The 18,267-nt window shown below is 45.1% G+C and overlaps 1 protein-coding gene across 1 annotated transcript in view; it reads left to right on the forward strand.

The window, feature by feature from the left end:
- LOC126537074 (cytochrome P450 3A14-like) overlaps nucleotides 1-18,267 on the forward strand; it is a 39,191-nt gene that overhangs the window by 11,336 nt on the left and 9,588 nt on the right. Inside the window, exons 5-8 of the mRNA XM_050184211.3 lie at nucleotides 3,247-3,372; nucleotides 8,487-8,724; nucleotides 11,275-11,405; nucleotides 12,479-12,566. Of these exons, the coding sequence (XP_050040168.1) occupies nucleotides 3,247-3,372; nucleotides 8,487-8,724; nucleotides 11,275-11,405; nucleotides 12,479-12,566 (583 nt within the window). The remainder of the gene's footprint in view (nucleotides 1-3,246; nucleotides 3,373-8,486; nucleotides 8,725-11,274; nucleotides 11,406-12,478; nucleotides 12,567-18,267) is intronic.

Here is an 18,267-nt window from a genome sequence, read left to right on the forward strand (position 1 = left end):
GTGACAACGCGTTCTTGATGCAACTGCGGTTTCCGAAAGATAACGGCCGTTAAGACAGGGGTACACGTGGGTTTATTCCCCGCTTCTACATCAGTGTATTGGGCACCTACTTTCCATTTTGTTTGTTTTTTCTACGCACCAACTGTGTGACGCCAGGTGCCATGCATCGACACTTGTCGAAAAGAAATAGAGCGGCAGCGGAATCGGAGAAATACGCAACATGTAACGTGAGCAGGCTCACTTTGTTGGATGGCATATGACATTATTCGAGAGGAAACTTGCACGCTAATTTTAGCGTTTCGTTATAATATGTATGCTTGGGAGCCCTCCCCGCAAACGGTGAGGACATTTATCGAACGATAACTTAAACGTACACAGCCGGTGGGCGAAGGAAACGCAAGCGCGAAAATTTAGAGATCGGATGCAAAAAAGGAAATATTTTCGTTGATTACTATAGAACAAAGGTGCTATTGGTCTTGAGCTTATCGAACGTCTCACGGCAATATTCAACTATGCCGCACTTTTTCTTTATTAGCTGCGAATATATGGGAATATTGGCCAATAAAACCTTGTTCAACCATGTACCCACCCCCTCTCTAACGCCCTGAAGCCCCCGAGGATAAATAAATAAATAAATAAATAAATAAATAAATAAATAAATAAATAAAAGGGCTATGTCAATATCGTTGCTAAAAAAAAAATCCGAGGACACCGGAGCCCTTACGAGTTGTGAATGCGAAAGCATTAGTCTCCAACTGGACGCTGCTGAGCGGTCCTTCCAGTATTGCGCTGCGAGTAACGTTTGCGTTAATTCTCGTTCTGCGCACCGATGTATTGGGAGAGTCGACAACGATGGTGGATTACGCTGCCTGCCACTTCGCTCGTTTTTGCTGCCCTTTTCCGCTCCCTTACATCGTCTGCGTTGTGCTGGCGTGGACGGCCACGTTTCGCTGCTGCCGAGGTTACGGCCGCCGACGATGTAGATGCTTCACACTCCGTAGCCGTACTTGCTGCCCTGCTGCCCGAGCCAGCAAGCACGAGCCGACGTCACGAGCGCGTGAGGCGCGACGTGGCGTCGCCGCCAATGGGAAGTTAGGTGCCGTTTTTGCGCTTCTACAGACGCCACCGGTTTTTTCACTTAATGGGCGATTTGATGTTTTCGCATTAAAAAGAAAAAATGGACAATAAAAAGAGAAAACGTTATCGAACTACAAAACAGTCTCGAAGCAAGTGCACAACTAGATTACATGAATGAATGGATGTTATGAGAGTCCTCTTTGGAACGGGGGCGGTGGGTTGCGCCCCCAAGCTCTTGCTATTATACTGCCTAATGCCTATACTTAGGTTAAAAAAAAGAGAAAAGAAAAACCTACGATGAATTCCCATAACCAAATTTTCTGACCCCCTATTGTGAACTTTGTTTTTGTACGTCTCCGTTTTTGGTCGTTCCTTGCTTTTCTTGCACCCGATACTCCAATCGCCTCTTAGTAGTCTCTATTGCGGACATGTTTACTTTCCCCTTGCTCTCACTGAACCCAAGGGTTTCAAGGAGGCCATTGGTCCCTAAATCGACCACTGGGCAGATATCTTCACTTTCTAATAAAACATGTCCCATAATTTCCCTAACTTTACCGCAAGAAGCACATGCTTCTTCTTTCTTCCTATATCTCGCTTTATATGTGCGTGTTATAATGTATCCTGATCTCGCTTCGAAAAGTAATGTGCTTCGCTTTGAGTTATCATAAATTGTTTCTTTTCTGATTTCATTTTTGCCTCTTAAGTAGTTACCCATGGCAGGTTTTTTTCCATTGCCGCGACCCATGAGAATATTTCATCCTCTCTGACTTTCCGCTTGACGTTCTTTGTTGCTGTGTTGCTCACCCCACAGGACACATACTTGATGGTAAGCTTCCTAGTTTTTTTCCTCCACTGTGAATCAATGTTTTTCTTGTACAAATACCTCAGCACTCTCCTAGCCCATTTGCTTTCTTCTATATCCCTTAGTCGTTCTTCATGATAAATTTTCCTGTGAGCTTCCCTCACTTCAACACTTGTCCAGCCCATATCATCCTGCCCAGCTTCATTTGCACTCTTCTTGTGAGCGCCCAATGCGAGGCGCCCCAATGACATCTACTATGCTGGCGTGCCACCTACCTGAAGCACTGTCAACCAACTTTCTTGTTACGATTCGAATTTTCTGACTTAATGTTGTATTAATTAGTCCGAATCTGTAGACCTGTGGAATCTGTGGATGTAGTGGAGGGTATACCCTGCGTCCAAGCCGATAGTGCTGCAGAAGTGCTTGGTAAGTTAGTGGTATTGTTTCCGTTTTCTCCGCTGATTTGGGTGGGTGGGACATGTCTAGAATCTCGTGCGGGTAGGCCCGGTTGACGCTTGCGCGGGCCGCGGTGTGTGCCGCTTCATTCCCCTCGAATCCCTCGTGTCCCGGTACCCACATGATGCAGGTGTAGGGGGCAGGAGTGTCGTCACGTTTCAGTATGTTGATCACTTTGATGGAGATCCTGACCTTTATGTAGTTGCGTGCCACTGTTTGAGAGTCGGGGAAGACCACTGTGACATCCTCGCTTGTATGGGTGGCGGATACTATAGCGGCCTCGTCAGCTGTGTCCGCGCGTTTGGCGAGAATTGTCGCCAACGCCAGTGTCGTCACCCTGTAGTCTGTGACGCTGATGGCGAAGGCGTTTCGGCGCGGATACTTGGCTGCGTCCAAGTAGCGCGCAGGCGGGTCGTTACGGTGCTTGTGTCTGATGACGTTTACCCTGGCAAGCCGTCTGCCTCGATGGTGTTCTGGAGGCATGTTCCGAGGTATCTGATAAAAGAAATTACTATAAATTGTTTCCTAATTGTATTCGTCCTGACTGCTATCCAAAGCCGTCGTAACAGCCTGCAAGAAACGTCTCACCCGTGCATTCGCATTCGAAAAGGCCGTCATAATGCCCACACAGAATATACACCAGAGATTATGCCTTGATCTCCGACATGTATACTCGCTCAATGAGCTAGCACCATCCGAGTGTCTCGCTGTACCAAGGCTTTCTTTAACCATTCTTAGAGACACTGGTAACAGCCAGACACTTTTGTTCGTATATCAACGTAATCTTGTTGTGTGTGTTGGGTGCCTTGTGAAGTACCCTGTATGCATCACTTCATTTCTCATCGTCTCCATCTCATGTGACTTCAAGCCTCTCATGTTTTCATTAACGAGCCTTGCTTTCTCACCCGCAGTTTACAATGATGACAGACCAGATGCATCCCGTGCTAGGAAAGTCCGTCATGCATGTCGGTGGCCTCGAGTGGAAGAACATCCGAAGCACAGTCTCCTGCAGCATGAGCGCTGCCAAACTGAAGCTGGTAAGAAGCCGATTTCGAACCCCCCCCCACGCACGCACGCACGCACGCACGCACGCACGCGCGCGCACACACGCCCACCCACACCCACCCACACCCACACACACACACACACACACACACACACACACACGCACACACACACGCACACGCACGCACGCACGCACGCACGCACGCAAGCCTCGATCACTTCCCGCGCTAACATATGTCGGAAACTAAAAATATGCTAGAAGATGGAGACGTAAGTGTAACCTCGCGACTCAAAAACACGCAAGGGCAAGTGCTTCCGAGATTTGTGTTCAGCAACGCGCCACGAAGCTACGACAATTCCTCAGGTCGGGTGCAAGTCTCGGAATTAGTTTTATGAAAAGATGCTCATCTCCTGTGCGGCGTATTTCGACAGCCGTATTTTCTTTAGTTACGATGGCAAAACAAATTACAAACACAGACAGACAGACAGACAGACAGACAGACAGACAGACAGACAGACAGACAGACAGACAGACAGACAGACAGACAGACAGACAGACAGACAGACAGACAGATTCACTCGCTCACTCACTCTCTCTCTCTTTCTATCTCTCTCGGTATGGCACTGATGCATATCTTGGAATTTAAGAGGGGCAATATGAATTTATTCAAGAAAAAGTTGGTTAAAGGAGACTGTTTAAAGCTACTCGTCCAATATACAATGGTAGTTGAACACACAAGCATTAGTTTTATGAGAAGATGCTCATCTCCTGTGCGGCGTATTTCGACAGCCGTATTTTTTTTTAGTTACGATGGCAAAACAAATTACAAACACAGACAGACAGACAGACAGACAGACAGACAGACAGACAGACAGACAGACAGACAGACAGACAGACAGACAGACAGACAGACAGACAGACTCACTCACTCACTCGCTCGCTCACTCACTCACTCACTCACTCTCTCTCTCTCTCTCTTTCTATCTCTCTCGGTATGGCACTGATGCATATCTTGGAATTTAAGAGGGGCAATATGAATTTATTCAAGAAAAAGTTGGTTAAAGGAGACTGTTTAAAGCTACTCGTCCAATGTACAATGGTAGTTGAACACGCAAGTATGTGCGCAATGCAATTCTGAATTGCGGCCGGTGTCCTCTGGACAGGAGAAATGCGCTCGTTATTATTTTTTTCCCGATTAGCTTGGTCCATGAGGGCTTGCTTTTGGTGTACGATGAAAATGTCGCTTACAATGAAAATAGAGAGACGTTATTATTGCGGTTTTCACATTGCAATAGGTGCTGATTGCACCGGCTTTTCTTGTGCGTCACAGGAGAACCAGCGCTGGCCAAGAGAGGCTGCGGCAGATTGAGTCTGTAACTAAAATATGCTGACCCCGCCTGTCAGGGAAGCCACAAATATGGCACGCATTGCCAAGAGGCCTCCGGTTTCCTTTTTGTCTAATGTAGGTTTGAAACAACAACAAAAAGTCGGCAGATTCCACGCCCTGTGGAAATTGATGATAAGCGAAGCAGTGTGTGGGGAGCCTACCAAGTTAACGAAACGACCACGGGAGCACCAAGATGTAGCCGGCTGTTTCATTACTTACATGACACGCATGTCATGACATTCATGTCATGACCTATCATTTATGTTTGTCATACACTGTTGTCATGCTATGCCCATTTTGGTACATACCAAGTTAACGAAACGACCATCAGAGCACCAAGACGTAGGTGGCTCTTTCATGACCTACATGACACGCATTTCACGACATTGATGTCATGACCTATGATTTATGTTCGTCTACACTCTTGTCATACTATGCCAATTTCGGTGCCTATCAAGTTAACGAAACGACCATGAGAGCAGCAAGACGCAGGTGGCTGTTTCATGACCTCCATGACACACATGTCACGATATTCATGCCATGACCAATCATTTATGTTTGTCATACTCTCTTGTAATATGCCAATTAGGGTACATACCAAGTTAACGGAACGACAATGAGAGCATCAAGACGTAGGCGACTAGACAGATACCGTAAAAGTGGCAAATGTTCGCAAAGAAATGCTTCGCATTTAAAATGGCACGAAATTTTGAACGATAACAGGTGCGCACCTGTGTCGACGATTGCTATAGCCCGATTCGTCCTGCCAAGCCTTGTCCATGGCCATGCGCATTGCGAGGAGGGCATGCGCTACTGCGTTGAAGCACGCTGGCGCCCAGTCAGGTCAGGTCAGGAGCTTTGCATATGCCTCAACTGAGCGGTGAATTTGCTGACGTGAACTTGGCAGCATGTGCTACTGAAAACTTTCCTCCGTTCCCTAGGCTGTATGTTATGGCACTGCTGTGTGTTGGGAAGAGCATATTCAGCGTCAAGCTAACTTGGCTGACGGGGCGTCAGCCAAGTGACGTTGAATATCTGTTTCACTCAGAGTAGTGCATTCTCAGAGCAACTAATCAGGAAGGATAATGAACTCTGCCTGCACACAACGCTCATGCTAACAGCAGAAGACCGAATGATGTTCTGACTCCACCAGCGCGCGGATTAGGTGAAGCGTCGACGGCGGGTCCACACCGCTTCGTCGTTTTTGAAGCCGAACGTAGTGTGCATCTCTCGAAACCCTGTGACCCTCCGCGCGTGGGCCACAGATGCGCCTTCGATAGAGGAAGAGCATGATGGCGGCGATGGCGTGAATGCACCTAGTGGATTCGCATGATTGCAATCGCAATAAAAATACAGCTTTAATATGGAATTGAACTATACCCTTTCAACATCGCGATTTTTCTATGTGAAACGTTGAGCATCTAACCTGGTCATGCATGGCCGCTCGCACGCTCGTGCACGATGTCCGAAGGTGCAGTGACTGTTTACGCCGTGTTTTTATAAGCACTTCTTGGGACTGCTGTTCACATAGTCGTAAAGTTACAATACTCGGTCCTTGTGCGTGGTTACTAACGCAACAATTTTTCTACGGCGAGCAACCTACGCCTTTGACACTAAACTGATCTGTGAAGCTCTATAAGAGCATAAAACACATGCTTTCCATTATTTGGATATCAAGCGGTTAATCGCATTTTGCATTTTCCAAGTGTGGTCGCACAAGAATAAAATCCAATAGTTGTGGCTTACATCCGGCCGAGGGAGCATTTCTAACCCATAACACACCCCACGACACGGCACTCGGAGGCAGGTCCGACTCGATGGCCCAGCTCAACCTGGTCAACCGAGCGAGAAGGGCAGCTAAGACTGCTGAATCCCTGGACTGATGGGACCCCCCCCCTGCAGCGCAGAGTAACTACCTACGTTCGTGTACTCTTGTGTATAAAGTTTATTCCCTCTCTCTTCAGAGTGGCTACCGATCATCATGTCTTTTGTTGGCTAGCCAATCCCAAAGAGCCTTCAGGGAGTTTCGCCATGGGCCGTCTTCGTCTTCAAGAATTTGACGAAACCATTGTCTACAAGTCTGCCCGAAAGCACACTGATGCTGACTGTCCTTCGCGCGCTCCACTTGCGACGGTGACAAGTAATACCGATGATGACGGTCGTTTCCTTTGCGTTGTCAACCTGACTAGGCCCAGCAACAGCGGGACAATTTAAAACTCGGGCAACTTATCGACTACCTTGAATGCCGAAGTTCGCATCCTCCACGGGCATTCGCGCGTTCACCATGTTCGTTCTGTCTCCGCAGCAATGTCTTGTACAAGAAAAATTTGTACCCATCAGCGACTGGATATCTCCTTGTCGTTCCATCCGCGCTGCGCGCCGAATTTCTGTCCGCTTGCCACGATGAGCCCTCTTCCGGCCACTTGGGATTCGCGCGTACCTTGGCCGGAATTCCTCAATGCTACTACTATCCTAAGTTCGCCCAGGAACTTAAGCATTACGTGAAAATTACCCGCGACTGTCAGCGCCGAAAGGCTCCACCTCAGCGCCCAACCGGTTTGTTGAAGCCTGCTGCACCGCCAACAGAGCCATTTTAACAAATCGGCATGGCTTTTCTTGGGCCCTTCCCTAAGTCACTTGCTGGCAACCACTGGATCGTGGTTGCGACTTCTTGTTCGACGCAATACTGCGAAATTGGAGTCCTTCAGCGAGCCACTGCCAGTGATGTTGCACTTCATCGACAATATCGTCCTCCGGCATGGTGCACAAGTAGTAGTCATAACAGATCTCGGTACAGCTTTCATAGCACGCTTAGTGGACGCTTAGTGGAACCGCTCATCACCAAGCCTCTGCATACCATCCCCAGACCAACGGCCTTACGGAGAGGTTAAACAAGACAATCGCTGACATGCTTCCCATCTATGAATTCAGAATCAACAATACGTCGACTCCCAGAGGAACAGCGCTTGCCCTCTCGAGGTTATCCACCAACCTGGTGATCGACCAACCGGTCGGAAAAGTTACTGCGCCGCTACTTTGGTCCCCACGGAGTCTTGCATCGCCTCAGTGAATTCATCTATGAAGTTCTCCCTGAAGACACGGCTCGGCGATCCCGTCGTGGGCAGCAGACAGACATTGATCATGTTTCCATGATGAAACCGTAACATTCCCGTTGACGAGGCTATTATCATTTCCACTCACCTTCATCCAGCTTGTGTAACGCTTTCCTCTTCAGAAACTTCTTCAGTGTTACAGTGCGTGTGCTTTGTATTTTTTGCCTCTCTTTCGCATTTGAAGAATCGCGGCAGTGCTTTCTACAAGGAGGCTAATGCCACGTGCATAAAGGTTGGTTGTTTTGTGGGTTCGCCGCTTCTGTGGAAGCTGAGGACGACGAAAGGAGCTCGGGGACGACGACGACGAAGACGCGCACAGCGTGAAGGTCTGAATCTCAGGGATTGTTTACATTAAAATTAAGTTCTTGCCAGTGACTATATTTACCTAACGTCACTTTATGATCAGTACTATAGTTATAGCAATTTCCTCAACTTGCAATCAAGATTTATCTTCTGGGACTAGACTGGCAGATATTTTGTGAGCTGAGGTGTACCATGCAACATGCACCGTAATATTGTGCTTGATCTTTCTAACATCGTGTTGTACTCAGTCACGTTTTTTAAAGAATCAAATACATCATGCCAAGAACTATTTCAGTATATGCCTAAAACTGAAATGGCGACATCGTTTTCTTTGCCACTTAGATGATGCCACACCTCGAAGAAAACGCAGACATTTTCATAAAGTCTTTGGAAGAGTACGCCGACACGGGCAGGGAGGTTCACATGATGCCAAAATTCGAGCAGCTCTCCATGGACTACACGGCCCGAGGGGCGTTCGGCATAGAGGAGCACTTCCAGGGGCAACCCGACCATCCGCTTATAAAGCTCGGCAAGAGTGTCTTTAGGGGCATCATGAAGGGACCACTGCACATGATCGCACGTACGTTACCTCTTCAAGCATTGTGCAGTGCGGATGAATAAGTGGAATGCTCGATATTTAGTTAGGAACGCTAACAAAACTATATTCTGCGGTTTTACGTTACAAAACCATGATAAACTTATGATGCATGTCGTAGCTAGTGGAGCGCTTCTGATTAATTTTGACGAGGTGAGATACGTTAACGTGCACCTAAATATACGTACATGAGCGTTCTTGCATTTCGCCCCTATCGAAACAGAGCCGCAGCGGACGGGATCAAACCAGCAACCTCGAGTTCAGCAGGGCAACGCCGTAGTTGATAAGATACCGCGGCGGCTACTTCATTTAATTTTGTTTCATTTGATTTATTATCACCTTGAAGGCCTAAAGTCATTACACAAGGGGGGGGAGGGGCAATACAAACACGTGTAAGAGTGGTTACGTACAAAAAAAAAAGAAACATTGCTGATTTTGTATGACTTTAAACAATCAAAGAAAAATTTCGAATTTAGAGTAGTAACACGGTAATACATTCGCAAAAAAAAAGAACTAGGTGGAAGGATTGACAAGGGTAGACTATTCCGAGTGGTTTATGATGGGTTCATGAACGATGTACACTGAGAACAGAAAGTTATTCAAAATGATTTGTTAGGTATTCACGAAATTGTTTGCGGTCAGTACAGGTAACGAAGTTGTCAGGAAGCGCATTCCAATGAACGATTGCATCAGGAAAGAAGGAAGTGGTCATGCAAGATGAGCGGCCGCGTAAACGTGCTATGACAGAGTTGTGACTTATACGAGAGGAAGTTCACAAGGGTGGTTTAAGAAGGTGGTGCCTTGAGCGTGGATTGTACCTTTAAGGACCCTCAAGTATGCTTACTTCTGCTTCGATGTCAGGGAACTTCTAGGAAAGAAATATTCCTTAAGAGAAAAACTGTGTAGCAGGTCTTATCTTGTTATAGCGCAAGCTTGACAAAGAAAACAGAAGGCACACCTGACCCACACAGCGCTACACAAGGGCAAGGGCAAGCACACAAGGGCAAGCGCTGTTCCTCTGGGAGTCGATGTATTGTTGATTCTGAATTCATAGATGGGAAGCATGTCAGTGATTGTCTTGTTTAACGTCTCCGTAAGGCCGTTAGTTTGAGGATGGTATGCAGAGGCTCGGTGATGAGCGGTTGCACTAAGCGTCATGAGGTCTTGCGCCTTCTGTACTATGAAAGCTGTACCAAGATCTGTTATGACTACTTGTTGTGGAGCGCTGTGTTTGTCAGATGTGCCTTCTGTTGTCCTTATCAAGTTTGCGCTATAACAAAATAAGATATGCCGTACCAACAAGCCCCTATTGCTATCCTCATTGTGTAGCAGGTGCCAGGAAGTTAGATGTGAAATCATGGTTCCGCAGTCATCATTCTTGAATTGTGATTGGATTTTGCTTTTCGTACTGGACCACCTGGTACATGTTGAGGCAAGTGTGCATGCAGTTCCCAGCAAAGAGAGCCGAATTCGAATATGCCCTTAACGACGAAGTCCTTAATAAGCGACTACTTATCCTTCATAAACTTAAGTAACGATTACAGGCAAGCAGCAGAAGCCGGCAAACCACAAAAAGGGAAATGTAGGAAAATGAACGAGCACGCTTACGAAAAGCCTCGACACCGAGATATTTCCCGCGGTATCTGTACCTATAGCTTCCACAGCGCCTATCATTTCTTCGTGCGTGTGTTCATTTGGTTACAGCCAAGGCGCGCTACGAATAAATATTTTTGAATCTTGTCGTTGAGTGCGGGAGTTTGCCGACGTTGAGGAGGATTTTAAGATGAAACTGAAGGTTTACTTAAATTATTTACAGTAATAACACAAAGTAATGAATAGTCATAAGGTCATCGGCGGCCGGCAGCAAATCGGACGCTGCGGCCCGTGGCAAGAAGAACGAAAGAAAATGAACGAATGAACGAATGAATGAATGCCTCTTCTCCCTGTCTCCCGCTTTTAACCCCTTCGGTCTCTTGGGGTCACGTCATTTTCGGCCATTCGTCGAGCCCGCTCAGGTGTCGTCATTTTCCTCCAGTGGTAGGCGCCCGTGCAAGTGCCGTCACATTCGGCAGATGGGGTCGCCCGAAGGGCTGCACTGTTGGCCTGGTGACTTACCACCGGCGTTGCCTTGGTGTTGCCTGCCCGCCTGAAAGCGCTCAGCTGGAGGAGAGAGCTGCAAAACAGCTTTGCTCGGGACCAAGATCAACTACCTGGAACCGTGCCAGGCTCCCGTTGCACTTTCGGGAAGAGTCAAGCAGGGGTGGAGACAATAACTCGACGTGCGGCAGCTGAGGTGGGGGTCGCCAACTTCTCTGACAGGTCCGCGAACGTGGTAGACGCGCTCTTGCGCACCCTAATTGGAATGCGACGGCGATTGAAATGTGGTCGGGGAAGTGGAGTGATGCCAGGAAAAGGGTCCGTATCCAACAATATGATAATAAATGATTTAAGGAGTGAATGCGCATAAGGATGACGAAAGCTTTCCGCCATGACAAGTGCCAGTCGCCAATTACTGCTGCGATCGTTCTCTTTCAGAGAGCACAACAAAGTTAAGAAGATGGATGAAACCATTTTACTGGTTTACTGTGCTAATAGGAGATTTCACGTTTGAGAAACTCGGCAAGGAGACGACGAAAATAATAGCAATGAGGAAGGAAGACCCCACGGTACGTGTTCCAGTTCTGCTTCATTGAACGTTTTGAGCTAAGCTAGGGAGAGAGAGAAATCCATGTAAGAATGAGGAGAAAGATGAGATAAAAGAAAGGCAGCCGAGGTTAGCGTTTTTGAACTGGCGGTGGAGAAGGGCCTCGTTGCTCGCACTTAATGAACGTGAAGAAAAAGGAATAGAAAACGAATGAGCCATATTGATCAAGGGCTTGTGATATCACCGAAAACTTGTGATATCGCAAATTTCCATGTCTGAGCATTCCGATTCTAGTAGTGTCTGAAAACTGATCTAGTTGATCAGAACTGTGTTGTTGTCCCCTCTCCTGACAGGACAGCCCCGTGTCTTGTCTGTTCTTTCTTGTAAAGTTGTTTGCGCTGATTTACTATTATGGTTTCGATTTTTATTTTAAAGAAACTTACATAACTGAATATTAACCTCATCAAGGGAGTGGAGAAAACTGCTTGAAAAAGAAAGCCACGCATTTCTCTCCAAAAGCCCACTTCAGTGGCAAAAGAAAATTGTTGTTGCTCGGCTATCGAACACCGTAGTACAAACAGATTACACCGGTGTGGTGGGTTTCCCGGCTTACATTCTGGGACATAAAATACTTTTGCCGAGATAATGGATTTGAGAATAAAAGCGAGAACAGCGCAACACAGGACAACCGAGTAAAGAGCACAGGACAGAACGCTGTCTTATGCTCTTTACTCGCTTGTCCTGTGTTGCGCTGCCCCTGTTTTTATTCTCAAAATGAACCAACTAGCCCCGTTGAACACACTGATAAGGAATTTTCCTTTCGAAGAATCCGCATGTACTCTCGTTTGAAACATTCTTCTACCAGACCGGTGGGTGGCACAATCCCTTTCGTGAAATCGCCTCCACCTTGCTTGCTTATTCAAGACGTATTGATTTAACTTAATATAGACATAAAGGAGTGTTCTTACGTGAAAACCAAGTGCACAAATTGAATCAGACTAAGCTGCACATGTCAAGTTTAATTACAATAATTGCAACATGGAATTAACTCGGTGGATAATTGTGAAAATTTACGTATGTATTTTTTCATTGCAGCTTAGAAAGCCCGATATACTTCAGAATCTGATTGACGCGGAGTACGCAAATAACACTGCGGAAAGAAGCAGTGCACGGAACTCGAACGGTAACTCACGCTCTTTGGTTGTTCACAGTGGTATTTCATTGCGCATTTGTAGACCCTACTGAAGACTCACTGGTTGGCGAATATAGATGGCATGCGCCACAAAACATGACAAAAAAGCTACTTTTCCCTCTCATTGTGCGTCAGCTTTGCTGAGTTAAATATGGATGTGCCAACATTGGCTAAATCGTCAATTTTGTTTTGTCTACACTGTATTGGGCCAGAATATTGTAACCGTTCTCTTTCAACGGTATTATTTCTCGCACGGCGTTAGAGCATCGTCCGAGCAGCACTCCGCCCGCGTTGCCAACGGCATCGGTCGTCCGTGAACGGTGCATCATAAGAAAGGAATGAAATTGAGCGAAAAAAATTCTCCACTATAAACAGCCCAGATCCGGGATCATGTCTGACTTCAGTCACGCATCCATAACTAAGAATTCCTGTGGTACAATGTGTGGCAGTGTGATTGATTACAACTGAAGCGTACGTTGCACCGTCTGAAGAAGGAAAAAAAAACAATGACTTTTGTATGACGACATTAAAATGTTCGTCAGATGCTATCATTGTAGCTTCTAAGGCCCGTTTCGTGAAGCAAGGACAAACATGTACTGGACTCAAGTGTCAGAAACTTCATCTGCTTAAAAAAATCACCTTAAAATAAAGACAGCAGACTTGTGCGACTTTGCAAAATCGTTGCGTAATTTCCAACGAAGTTTTTTGAGCAGTTGCATTTAGAACTTCAGTTGCCTGTAATAAAACCACACACTTTAAGACGTTGCGCGCATAGGAATCACTCGTTTGCAGCGTAGCCTGCATAAAGCATTTTCGAGTATTTTTTAAAGAAATTTTTAGCAAAGGTCCTATCTCACTCACAAATATTAAATTCCTCATGCACATAGCTATAATATTCTCCCCATTTTCAACAAACTTATTTGATTTCTATGGATGTTGTAGTTCCTCCAGTAAAGCTGTACAGTTAAATAAGCTACATGCCATTAATAAAACACTCTTCTAACGCTGGTAAGCAACTTACTGCAATGACCGTATTCACCCACACGTTTATAACTTTCTCTTGCTGGCGGCTCGTTCTGTTGCATAAGCATTTGCGTAAGGAGCGTTATGCAAACTTGCAAATCATGTCATTAATGCACCTGTCGCGCAATTACACAAGCGAATCCTCGGTTCTTGGCACTCAGCGATGGCCTTCCTAGTGATGGCTTGCACGAAAGTGTTTAAAACTGTGCATAAAAAAAAACGAATCCACAAAAAAAAGAAAACAGGGAGAGTGACAGAGAGAGAGAGAGAAATAGAGATATTAATTGAGGTATATACAACGGACAACTTACGTATTGTGCACGGTACTGCCCGTATTTGCCTGCTCTTTACTCAAATAAATATTGAATAGGCGAGTAGTTTACTTGCACTGTCTACACATATCTGCGAGTTTCCAAGTGCAACAGTCATAGTCCTCGCTCGAGTTACGAAACTTACAGCTACCAGCTTCGCTCGTTTTTTGTACACGTGAACCATTCCTAATTGTAAACGCAAACAGCTAGATTCTTCGCCACATTGTTGTGCTTTACCTAGTACTCCATCCAACGCTTCATTTTTCTCAAAAAAGATATGCACATACATATATCAACGCAATGTGCGCAGTGCCCAGTTTGATATGCCACGAATTCACTGCAGGCTGACTGTCATTCTGGTTGGTTGCAGAGCTTATGTTACAACGTTTTGAGAATGTGTTTTGTTCTTACTGCCCTGGCATTAGGAGCGTCACAGTACAAAAATGAATTCAGCAGCACTATATATATATATATATATATATATATATATTCCATTCTGATGAAGGCCGGTCCCCGGCCGAAACGTCAATAAAACCGCTTCATACGCGCGTCTGCTTCACTGTGAATATTTACCCGGACCCAGAACTGCTTTTTTCTGGTATATATATATATATATATATATATATATATATATATATATATATATATATATATGTATATATATACCAGAAAACATATACCGGCCCTAACATCCCTGATGTTGAAATAAAGGTATTTGTATTTGTATATATATATATATATATATATAATCTGTGTGTGTATATGTGTGTGTGTGAACGAGAAAAAAGGAAACCAAGGGGCACGATTTTTAGTTGTCATATCATAAGAAACCAACAAGCAAGGACAACATAGAGAAAAACAAAATCCCACGTGCGGCCAGTTGTTTTGTCAGCCTTTCATTTCCATTTATTTATCCTTTCTTGTATTCAATTAAGAACTGCAGGTAATTTCCTCGAAACTTACATTCGTGTCATTGTTCGTTGGTTTGTTATTATATTTATATATATCATCAGCCTGCTTTATGTCCACTACAGGACGAAGGCCTCTCCCTGCCATCTCCAATTACCCCTGTCCTGCGCCAATCGATTCGAACTAGCGCCCGCGAATTTCCTAATTTCATCACTCCACCCAGTCTTCTACCCTCCTCGACTGCGTTTCTCTTCTCTTAGTGCCCATTCTGTAACCATAATGGTCCAACGGTTATCTAACCGGCGCATTACAGCTCCATTTTTTTCTATTAATGCCAATTAGAATATCGGCTATATCCGTTTGATCACTTATCCAAACCGCTTTCTTTCTGTCTCTTAACGTTATGCCAAGCAATCTTCGTTCCATCACTCTTTGCGTGGTCCTTATCTAGTTCCCAAGCTTCATTGTCAGTCTCCAAATCTCTGCCCCATATGTCAGCACTGGTAAAATATACTGATTGTACACCTTCCTTTTCAATGATAATGGTAAGCTTCCAGTCAGGAGCTGACAATTTCTGCCGTATGCGATCCAAACCATTTTTATTCTTCTATGACTTTCCTTCTCATGATCACGGTTCCCTGTGAATAATTAACCTTGGTAAACGTACTCCTTCGCAGACTCTTGAGGCTGACTGGCGTTCTTGAACTCTTGTTGCCTTGCCCGGCTATTCATCATTATCTTTGTCTTCTGCATATTATTCTTCAACACCACTCTTAAACTCTCTCTGTTAAGGTCCCCAATCATTTGTTGTAACTCGTCTGCATTGTTCCTGAATAGAACAATGTCATCGGCAAACCGAAGGTTGTTGAGGTATTCGCCGTCGATCTTTACTCCTAAGCCTTCCCAGTTTAATAGCTTGAATACTTCTAAGCACGCAGTGAATAGCATTGGAGAGATTGTGTCTCCTTGTCTAACCCCTTTCTTTATAGGTATCTTCCTACTTTTCTTTTGTAGAATTAAGGTGGCTGTGGAATCTCTGTAGATATTTTCCAAGGTATTTACGTAAGCGGTCTGTACTCCTTGATTACGCAATGCCTCTATGACTGCTGGTGTCTCTACTGAATCAAATGCCTTTTCGTAATCCATGAAAGCCATATAGAAAGGCTTATTGTACTCTGCGGATTTCTCGATAACTAATGACATGGATGTGATCCAGTGAAGAGTATCCCTTCCTGAAACTTGCCTGTTCCCTTGGTTGACGAAAGTTCAGTGTTGTCCTTATTCTATTGGAGATTATTTTGGTAAACATTTTGTATAATACTGGGAGTAAGCTAATGGGCCTATTATTTTTCAATTCTTTAACGTCTACGTTTTTGTGGATTAGTATAATGTTTGCTTTCTTCCAGTTTTCTGGGAGCAGTGCAGTCGATAGACACTTCGTATAGAGAGCCGCCAGCTTTCCAAGAATTGTGTCTCCTCCATCTTTGATTAAATTGACTGTTATTCCATCTTCTCCTTCCGCTTTTCCCCGTTTCATGCCTTGCAAGGCCCTTCTGACCTCATCGCTAGCTATAGGAGTTTGTGTATCCTGCTTATTACTATTTCGAATGGAGTTCTGCTGGGTCCTCTGGGTACTGTACATGTCAGTATAAAATTATTCCGCTGCTTTTACTATGCCTTCGAGATTCCTCATGACATTGCCCTGCTTATCTTTCAGTGTATACATCTTGGTTTGTCCTTTGCCAAGTTTCCTTCTCACTGATTTCAGGCTGTGTCCATTTTTACGGCTTCTTCAGTCATTCTCACGTTATAGTTCCGAATACCACTTATTTTCGCCTTGTTGATCAGTTTTGACAGTTCCGCGAATTCTATCTTATCTCTTGAGTTGGATACTTTCATTCTTTGTCGTTTCTTTATTAGGTTCTTTGTTTCTTGGTAGAGCTTGCCTACTGGTTGCCTTAGTGTCTTGCCTCCCACTTCCATTGCTGCCTCTGAAGCCAGCCTTGTTACGGTTTCATTCATTACCTCCATGTCATCTTCATCTCTCTGTTTTAAGGCTGCATATTTGTTTGCAAGTACCAGTCTGAATTTGTCTGCTTTTACCCTTACTGCCTCAAGGTTGACCTGTTTCTTTGTGACCAACTTTACTCTTTCTCTCTTCAAATTGAGGTGAATCCTATCCCTCACTAACCTATGATCACTGCACTTTACCTTACCTATCACTTCTACATCCTGCACTAAGCTGGGATCAGAAAAAAGTATGAAATCCATTTCATTTCTTGTTTCGCCATTAGGGCTTTTCCAGGTCCACTTTCTGTTGCTACACTTCCTGAAGAAGGTGTTCATTATTCGCAGCTTATTCCTTTCCGCGGGTTCTATCAGCCTCTTTCCTCTAGGGTTCCTAGAATCGACGCCGTAGATGCCAATTGCATGTTCACCAGCGTGTTTTCCCCCCAGTTTTTCATGGAAATCACCCATTAATACAGTATACTGAGTTTGCACTTTTCTCATCGCTAATTCAACATCTTCATAAAATTGATCTACTTCTTCATCATCGTGACTGGATGTTGGAGCGTAGGCTTGTACTACCTTTAATCTATACCTCTTAATAAGTTTGATTATGACTACAGCTACCCTCTTATTAATGCTGTAGAATTCATCAATGTTGCTCGCTATGTCCTTAAGGATTAGAAATCCTACCCTGTATTGCTTTTTATCTGGGAGTCCTGCATAGCAGAGGACATGGCCGTTATTCAGAAATGTATCAGGCTCACTAGTTCTAATCTCACTAAGACCGATAATATCCCAAACAATGTCTGATAGTTCCTCAAAGAGTCCTGCTAAGCTAGCCTTACTCGACAGAGTTCGACAATTAAAAGTTGATGGGGTCAGTTTCTATTGGCGGCTTGCCCGGGTCCAGAGATTCTTAGCACCCTCTGCTGCGTTACAGGTCTTCAGACTGGGATACATAGCGCAACAAAATATGACAAAGGGACAAGCAGAACACAGGACGAGCGCTAACTTTGTGTTCTGCTTGTCCCTGTGTCATATTTTGTTGCGCTATGTATCCCAGTCTGAATGTATCCCACCTACACGCCCAAACTTCTTCTCTGCTAAAGTTACAGGTCTGACCGCCGCCTTGGACAGGTGCTTCGCAGCTGATGGGGACTGAGGGCCATGGGTTCATTTTAGCAATCATTAGGGAGGTAGCGGCCGAATACTGCACCAAGAAGACCAATTCCTGTTCTGGTGATGGAGTGTCTTTGTTGAAGCTTGGTTAGCCTTCATCAGTTGGTAGTACCTGGATTAGTATAGCCCCACTCGCTCTCGGTATCTTTTGCCGGTGTCAGGCGTCATCCCAAGACTGCAGATGTAGTGCACTGGAGGAATTTAATTTCAAGCTCACCATTGCAAATTAAAAAAAAATATATATAATACCCCTTATAGAA

Source organism: Dermacentor andersoni, chromosome 4 (genome assembly GCF_023375885.2).
Source record: "Dermacentor andersoni chromosome 4, qqDerAnde1_hic_scaffold, whole genome shotgun sequence".
Lineage (NCBI taxonomy): Eukaryota > Metazoa > Arthropoda > Arachnida > Ixodida > Ixodidae > Dermacentor > Dermacentor andersoni.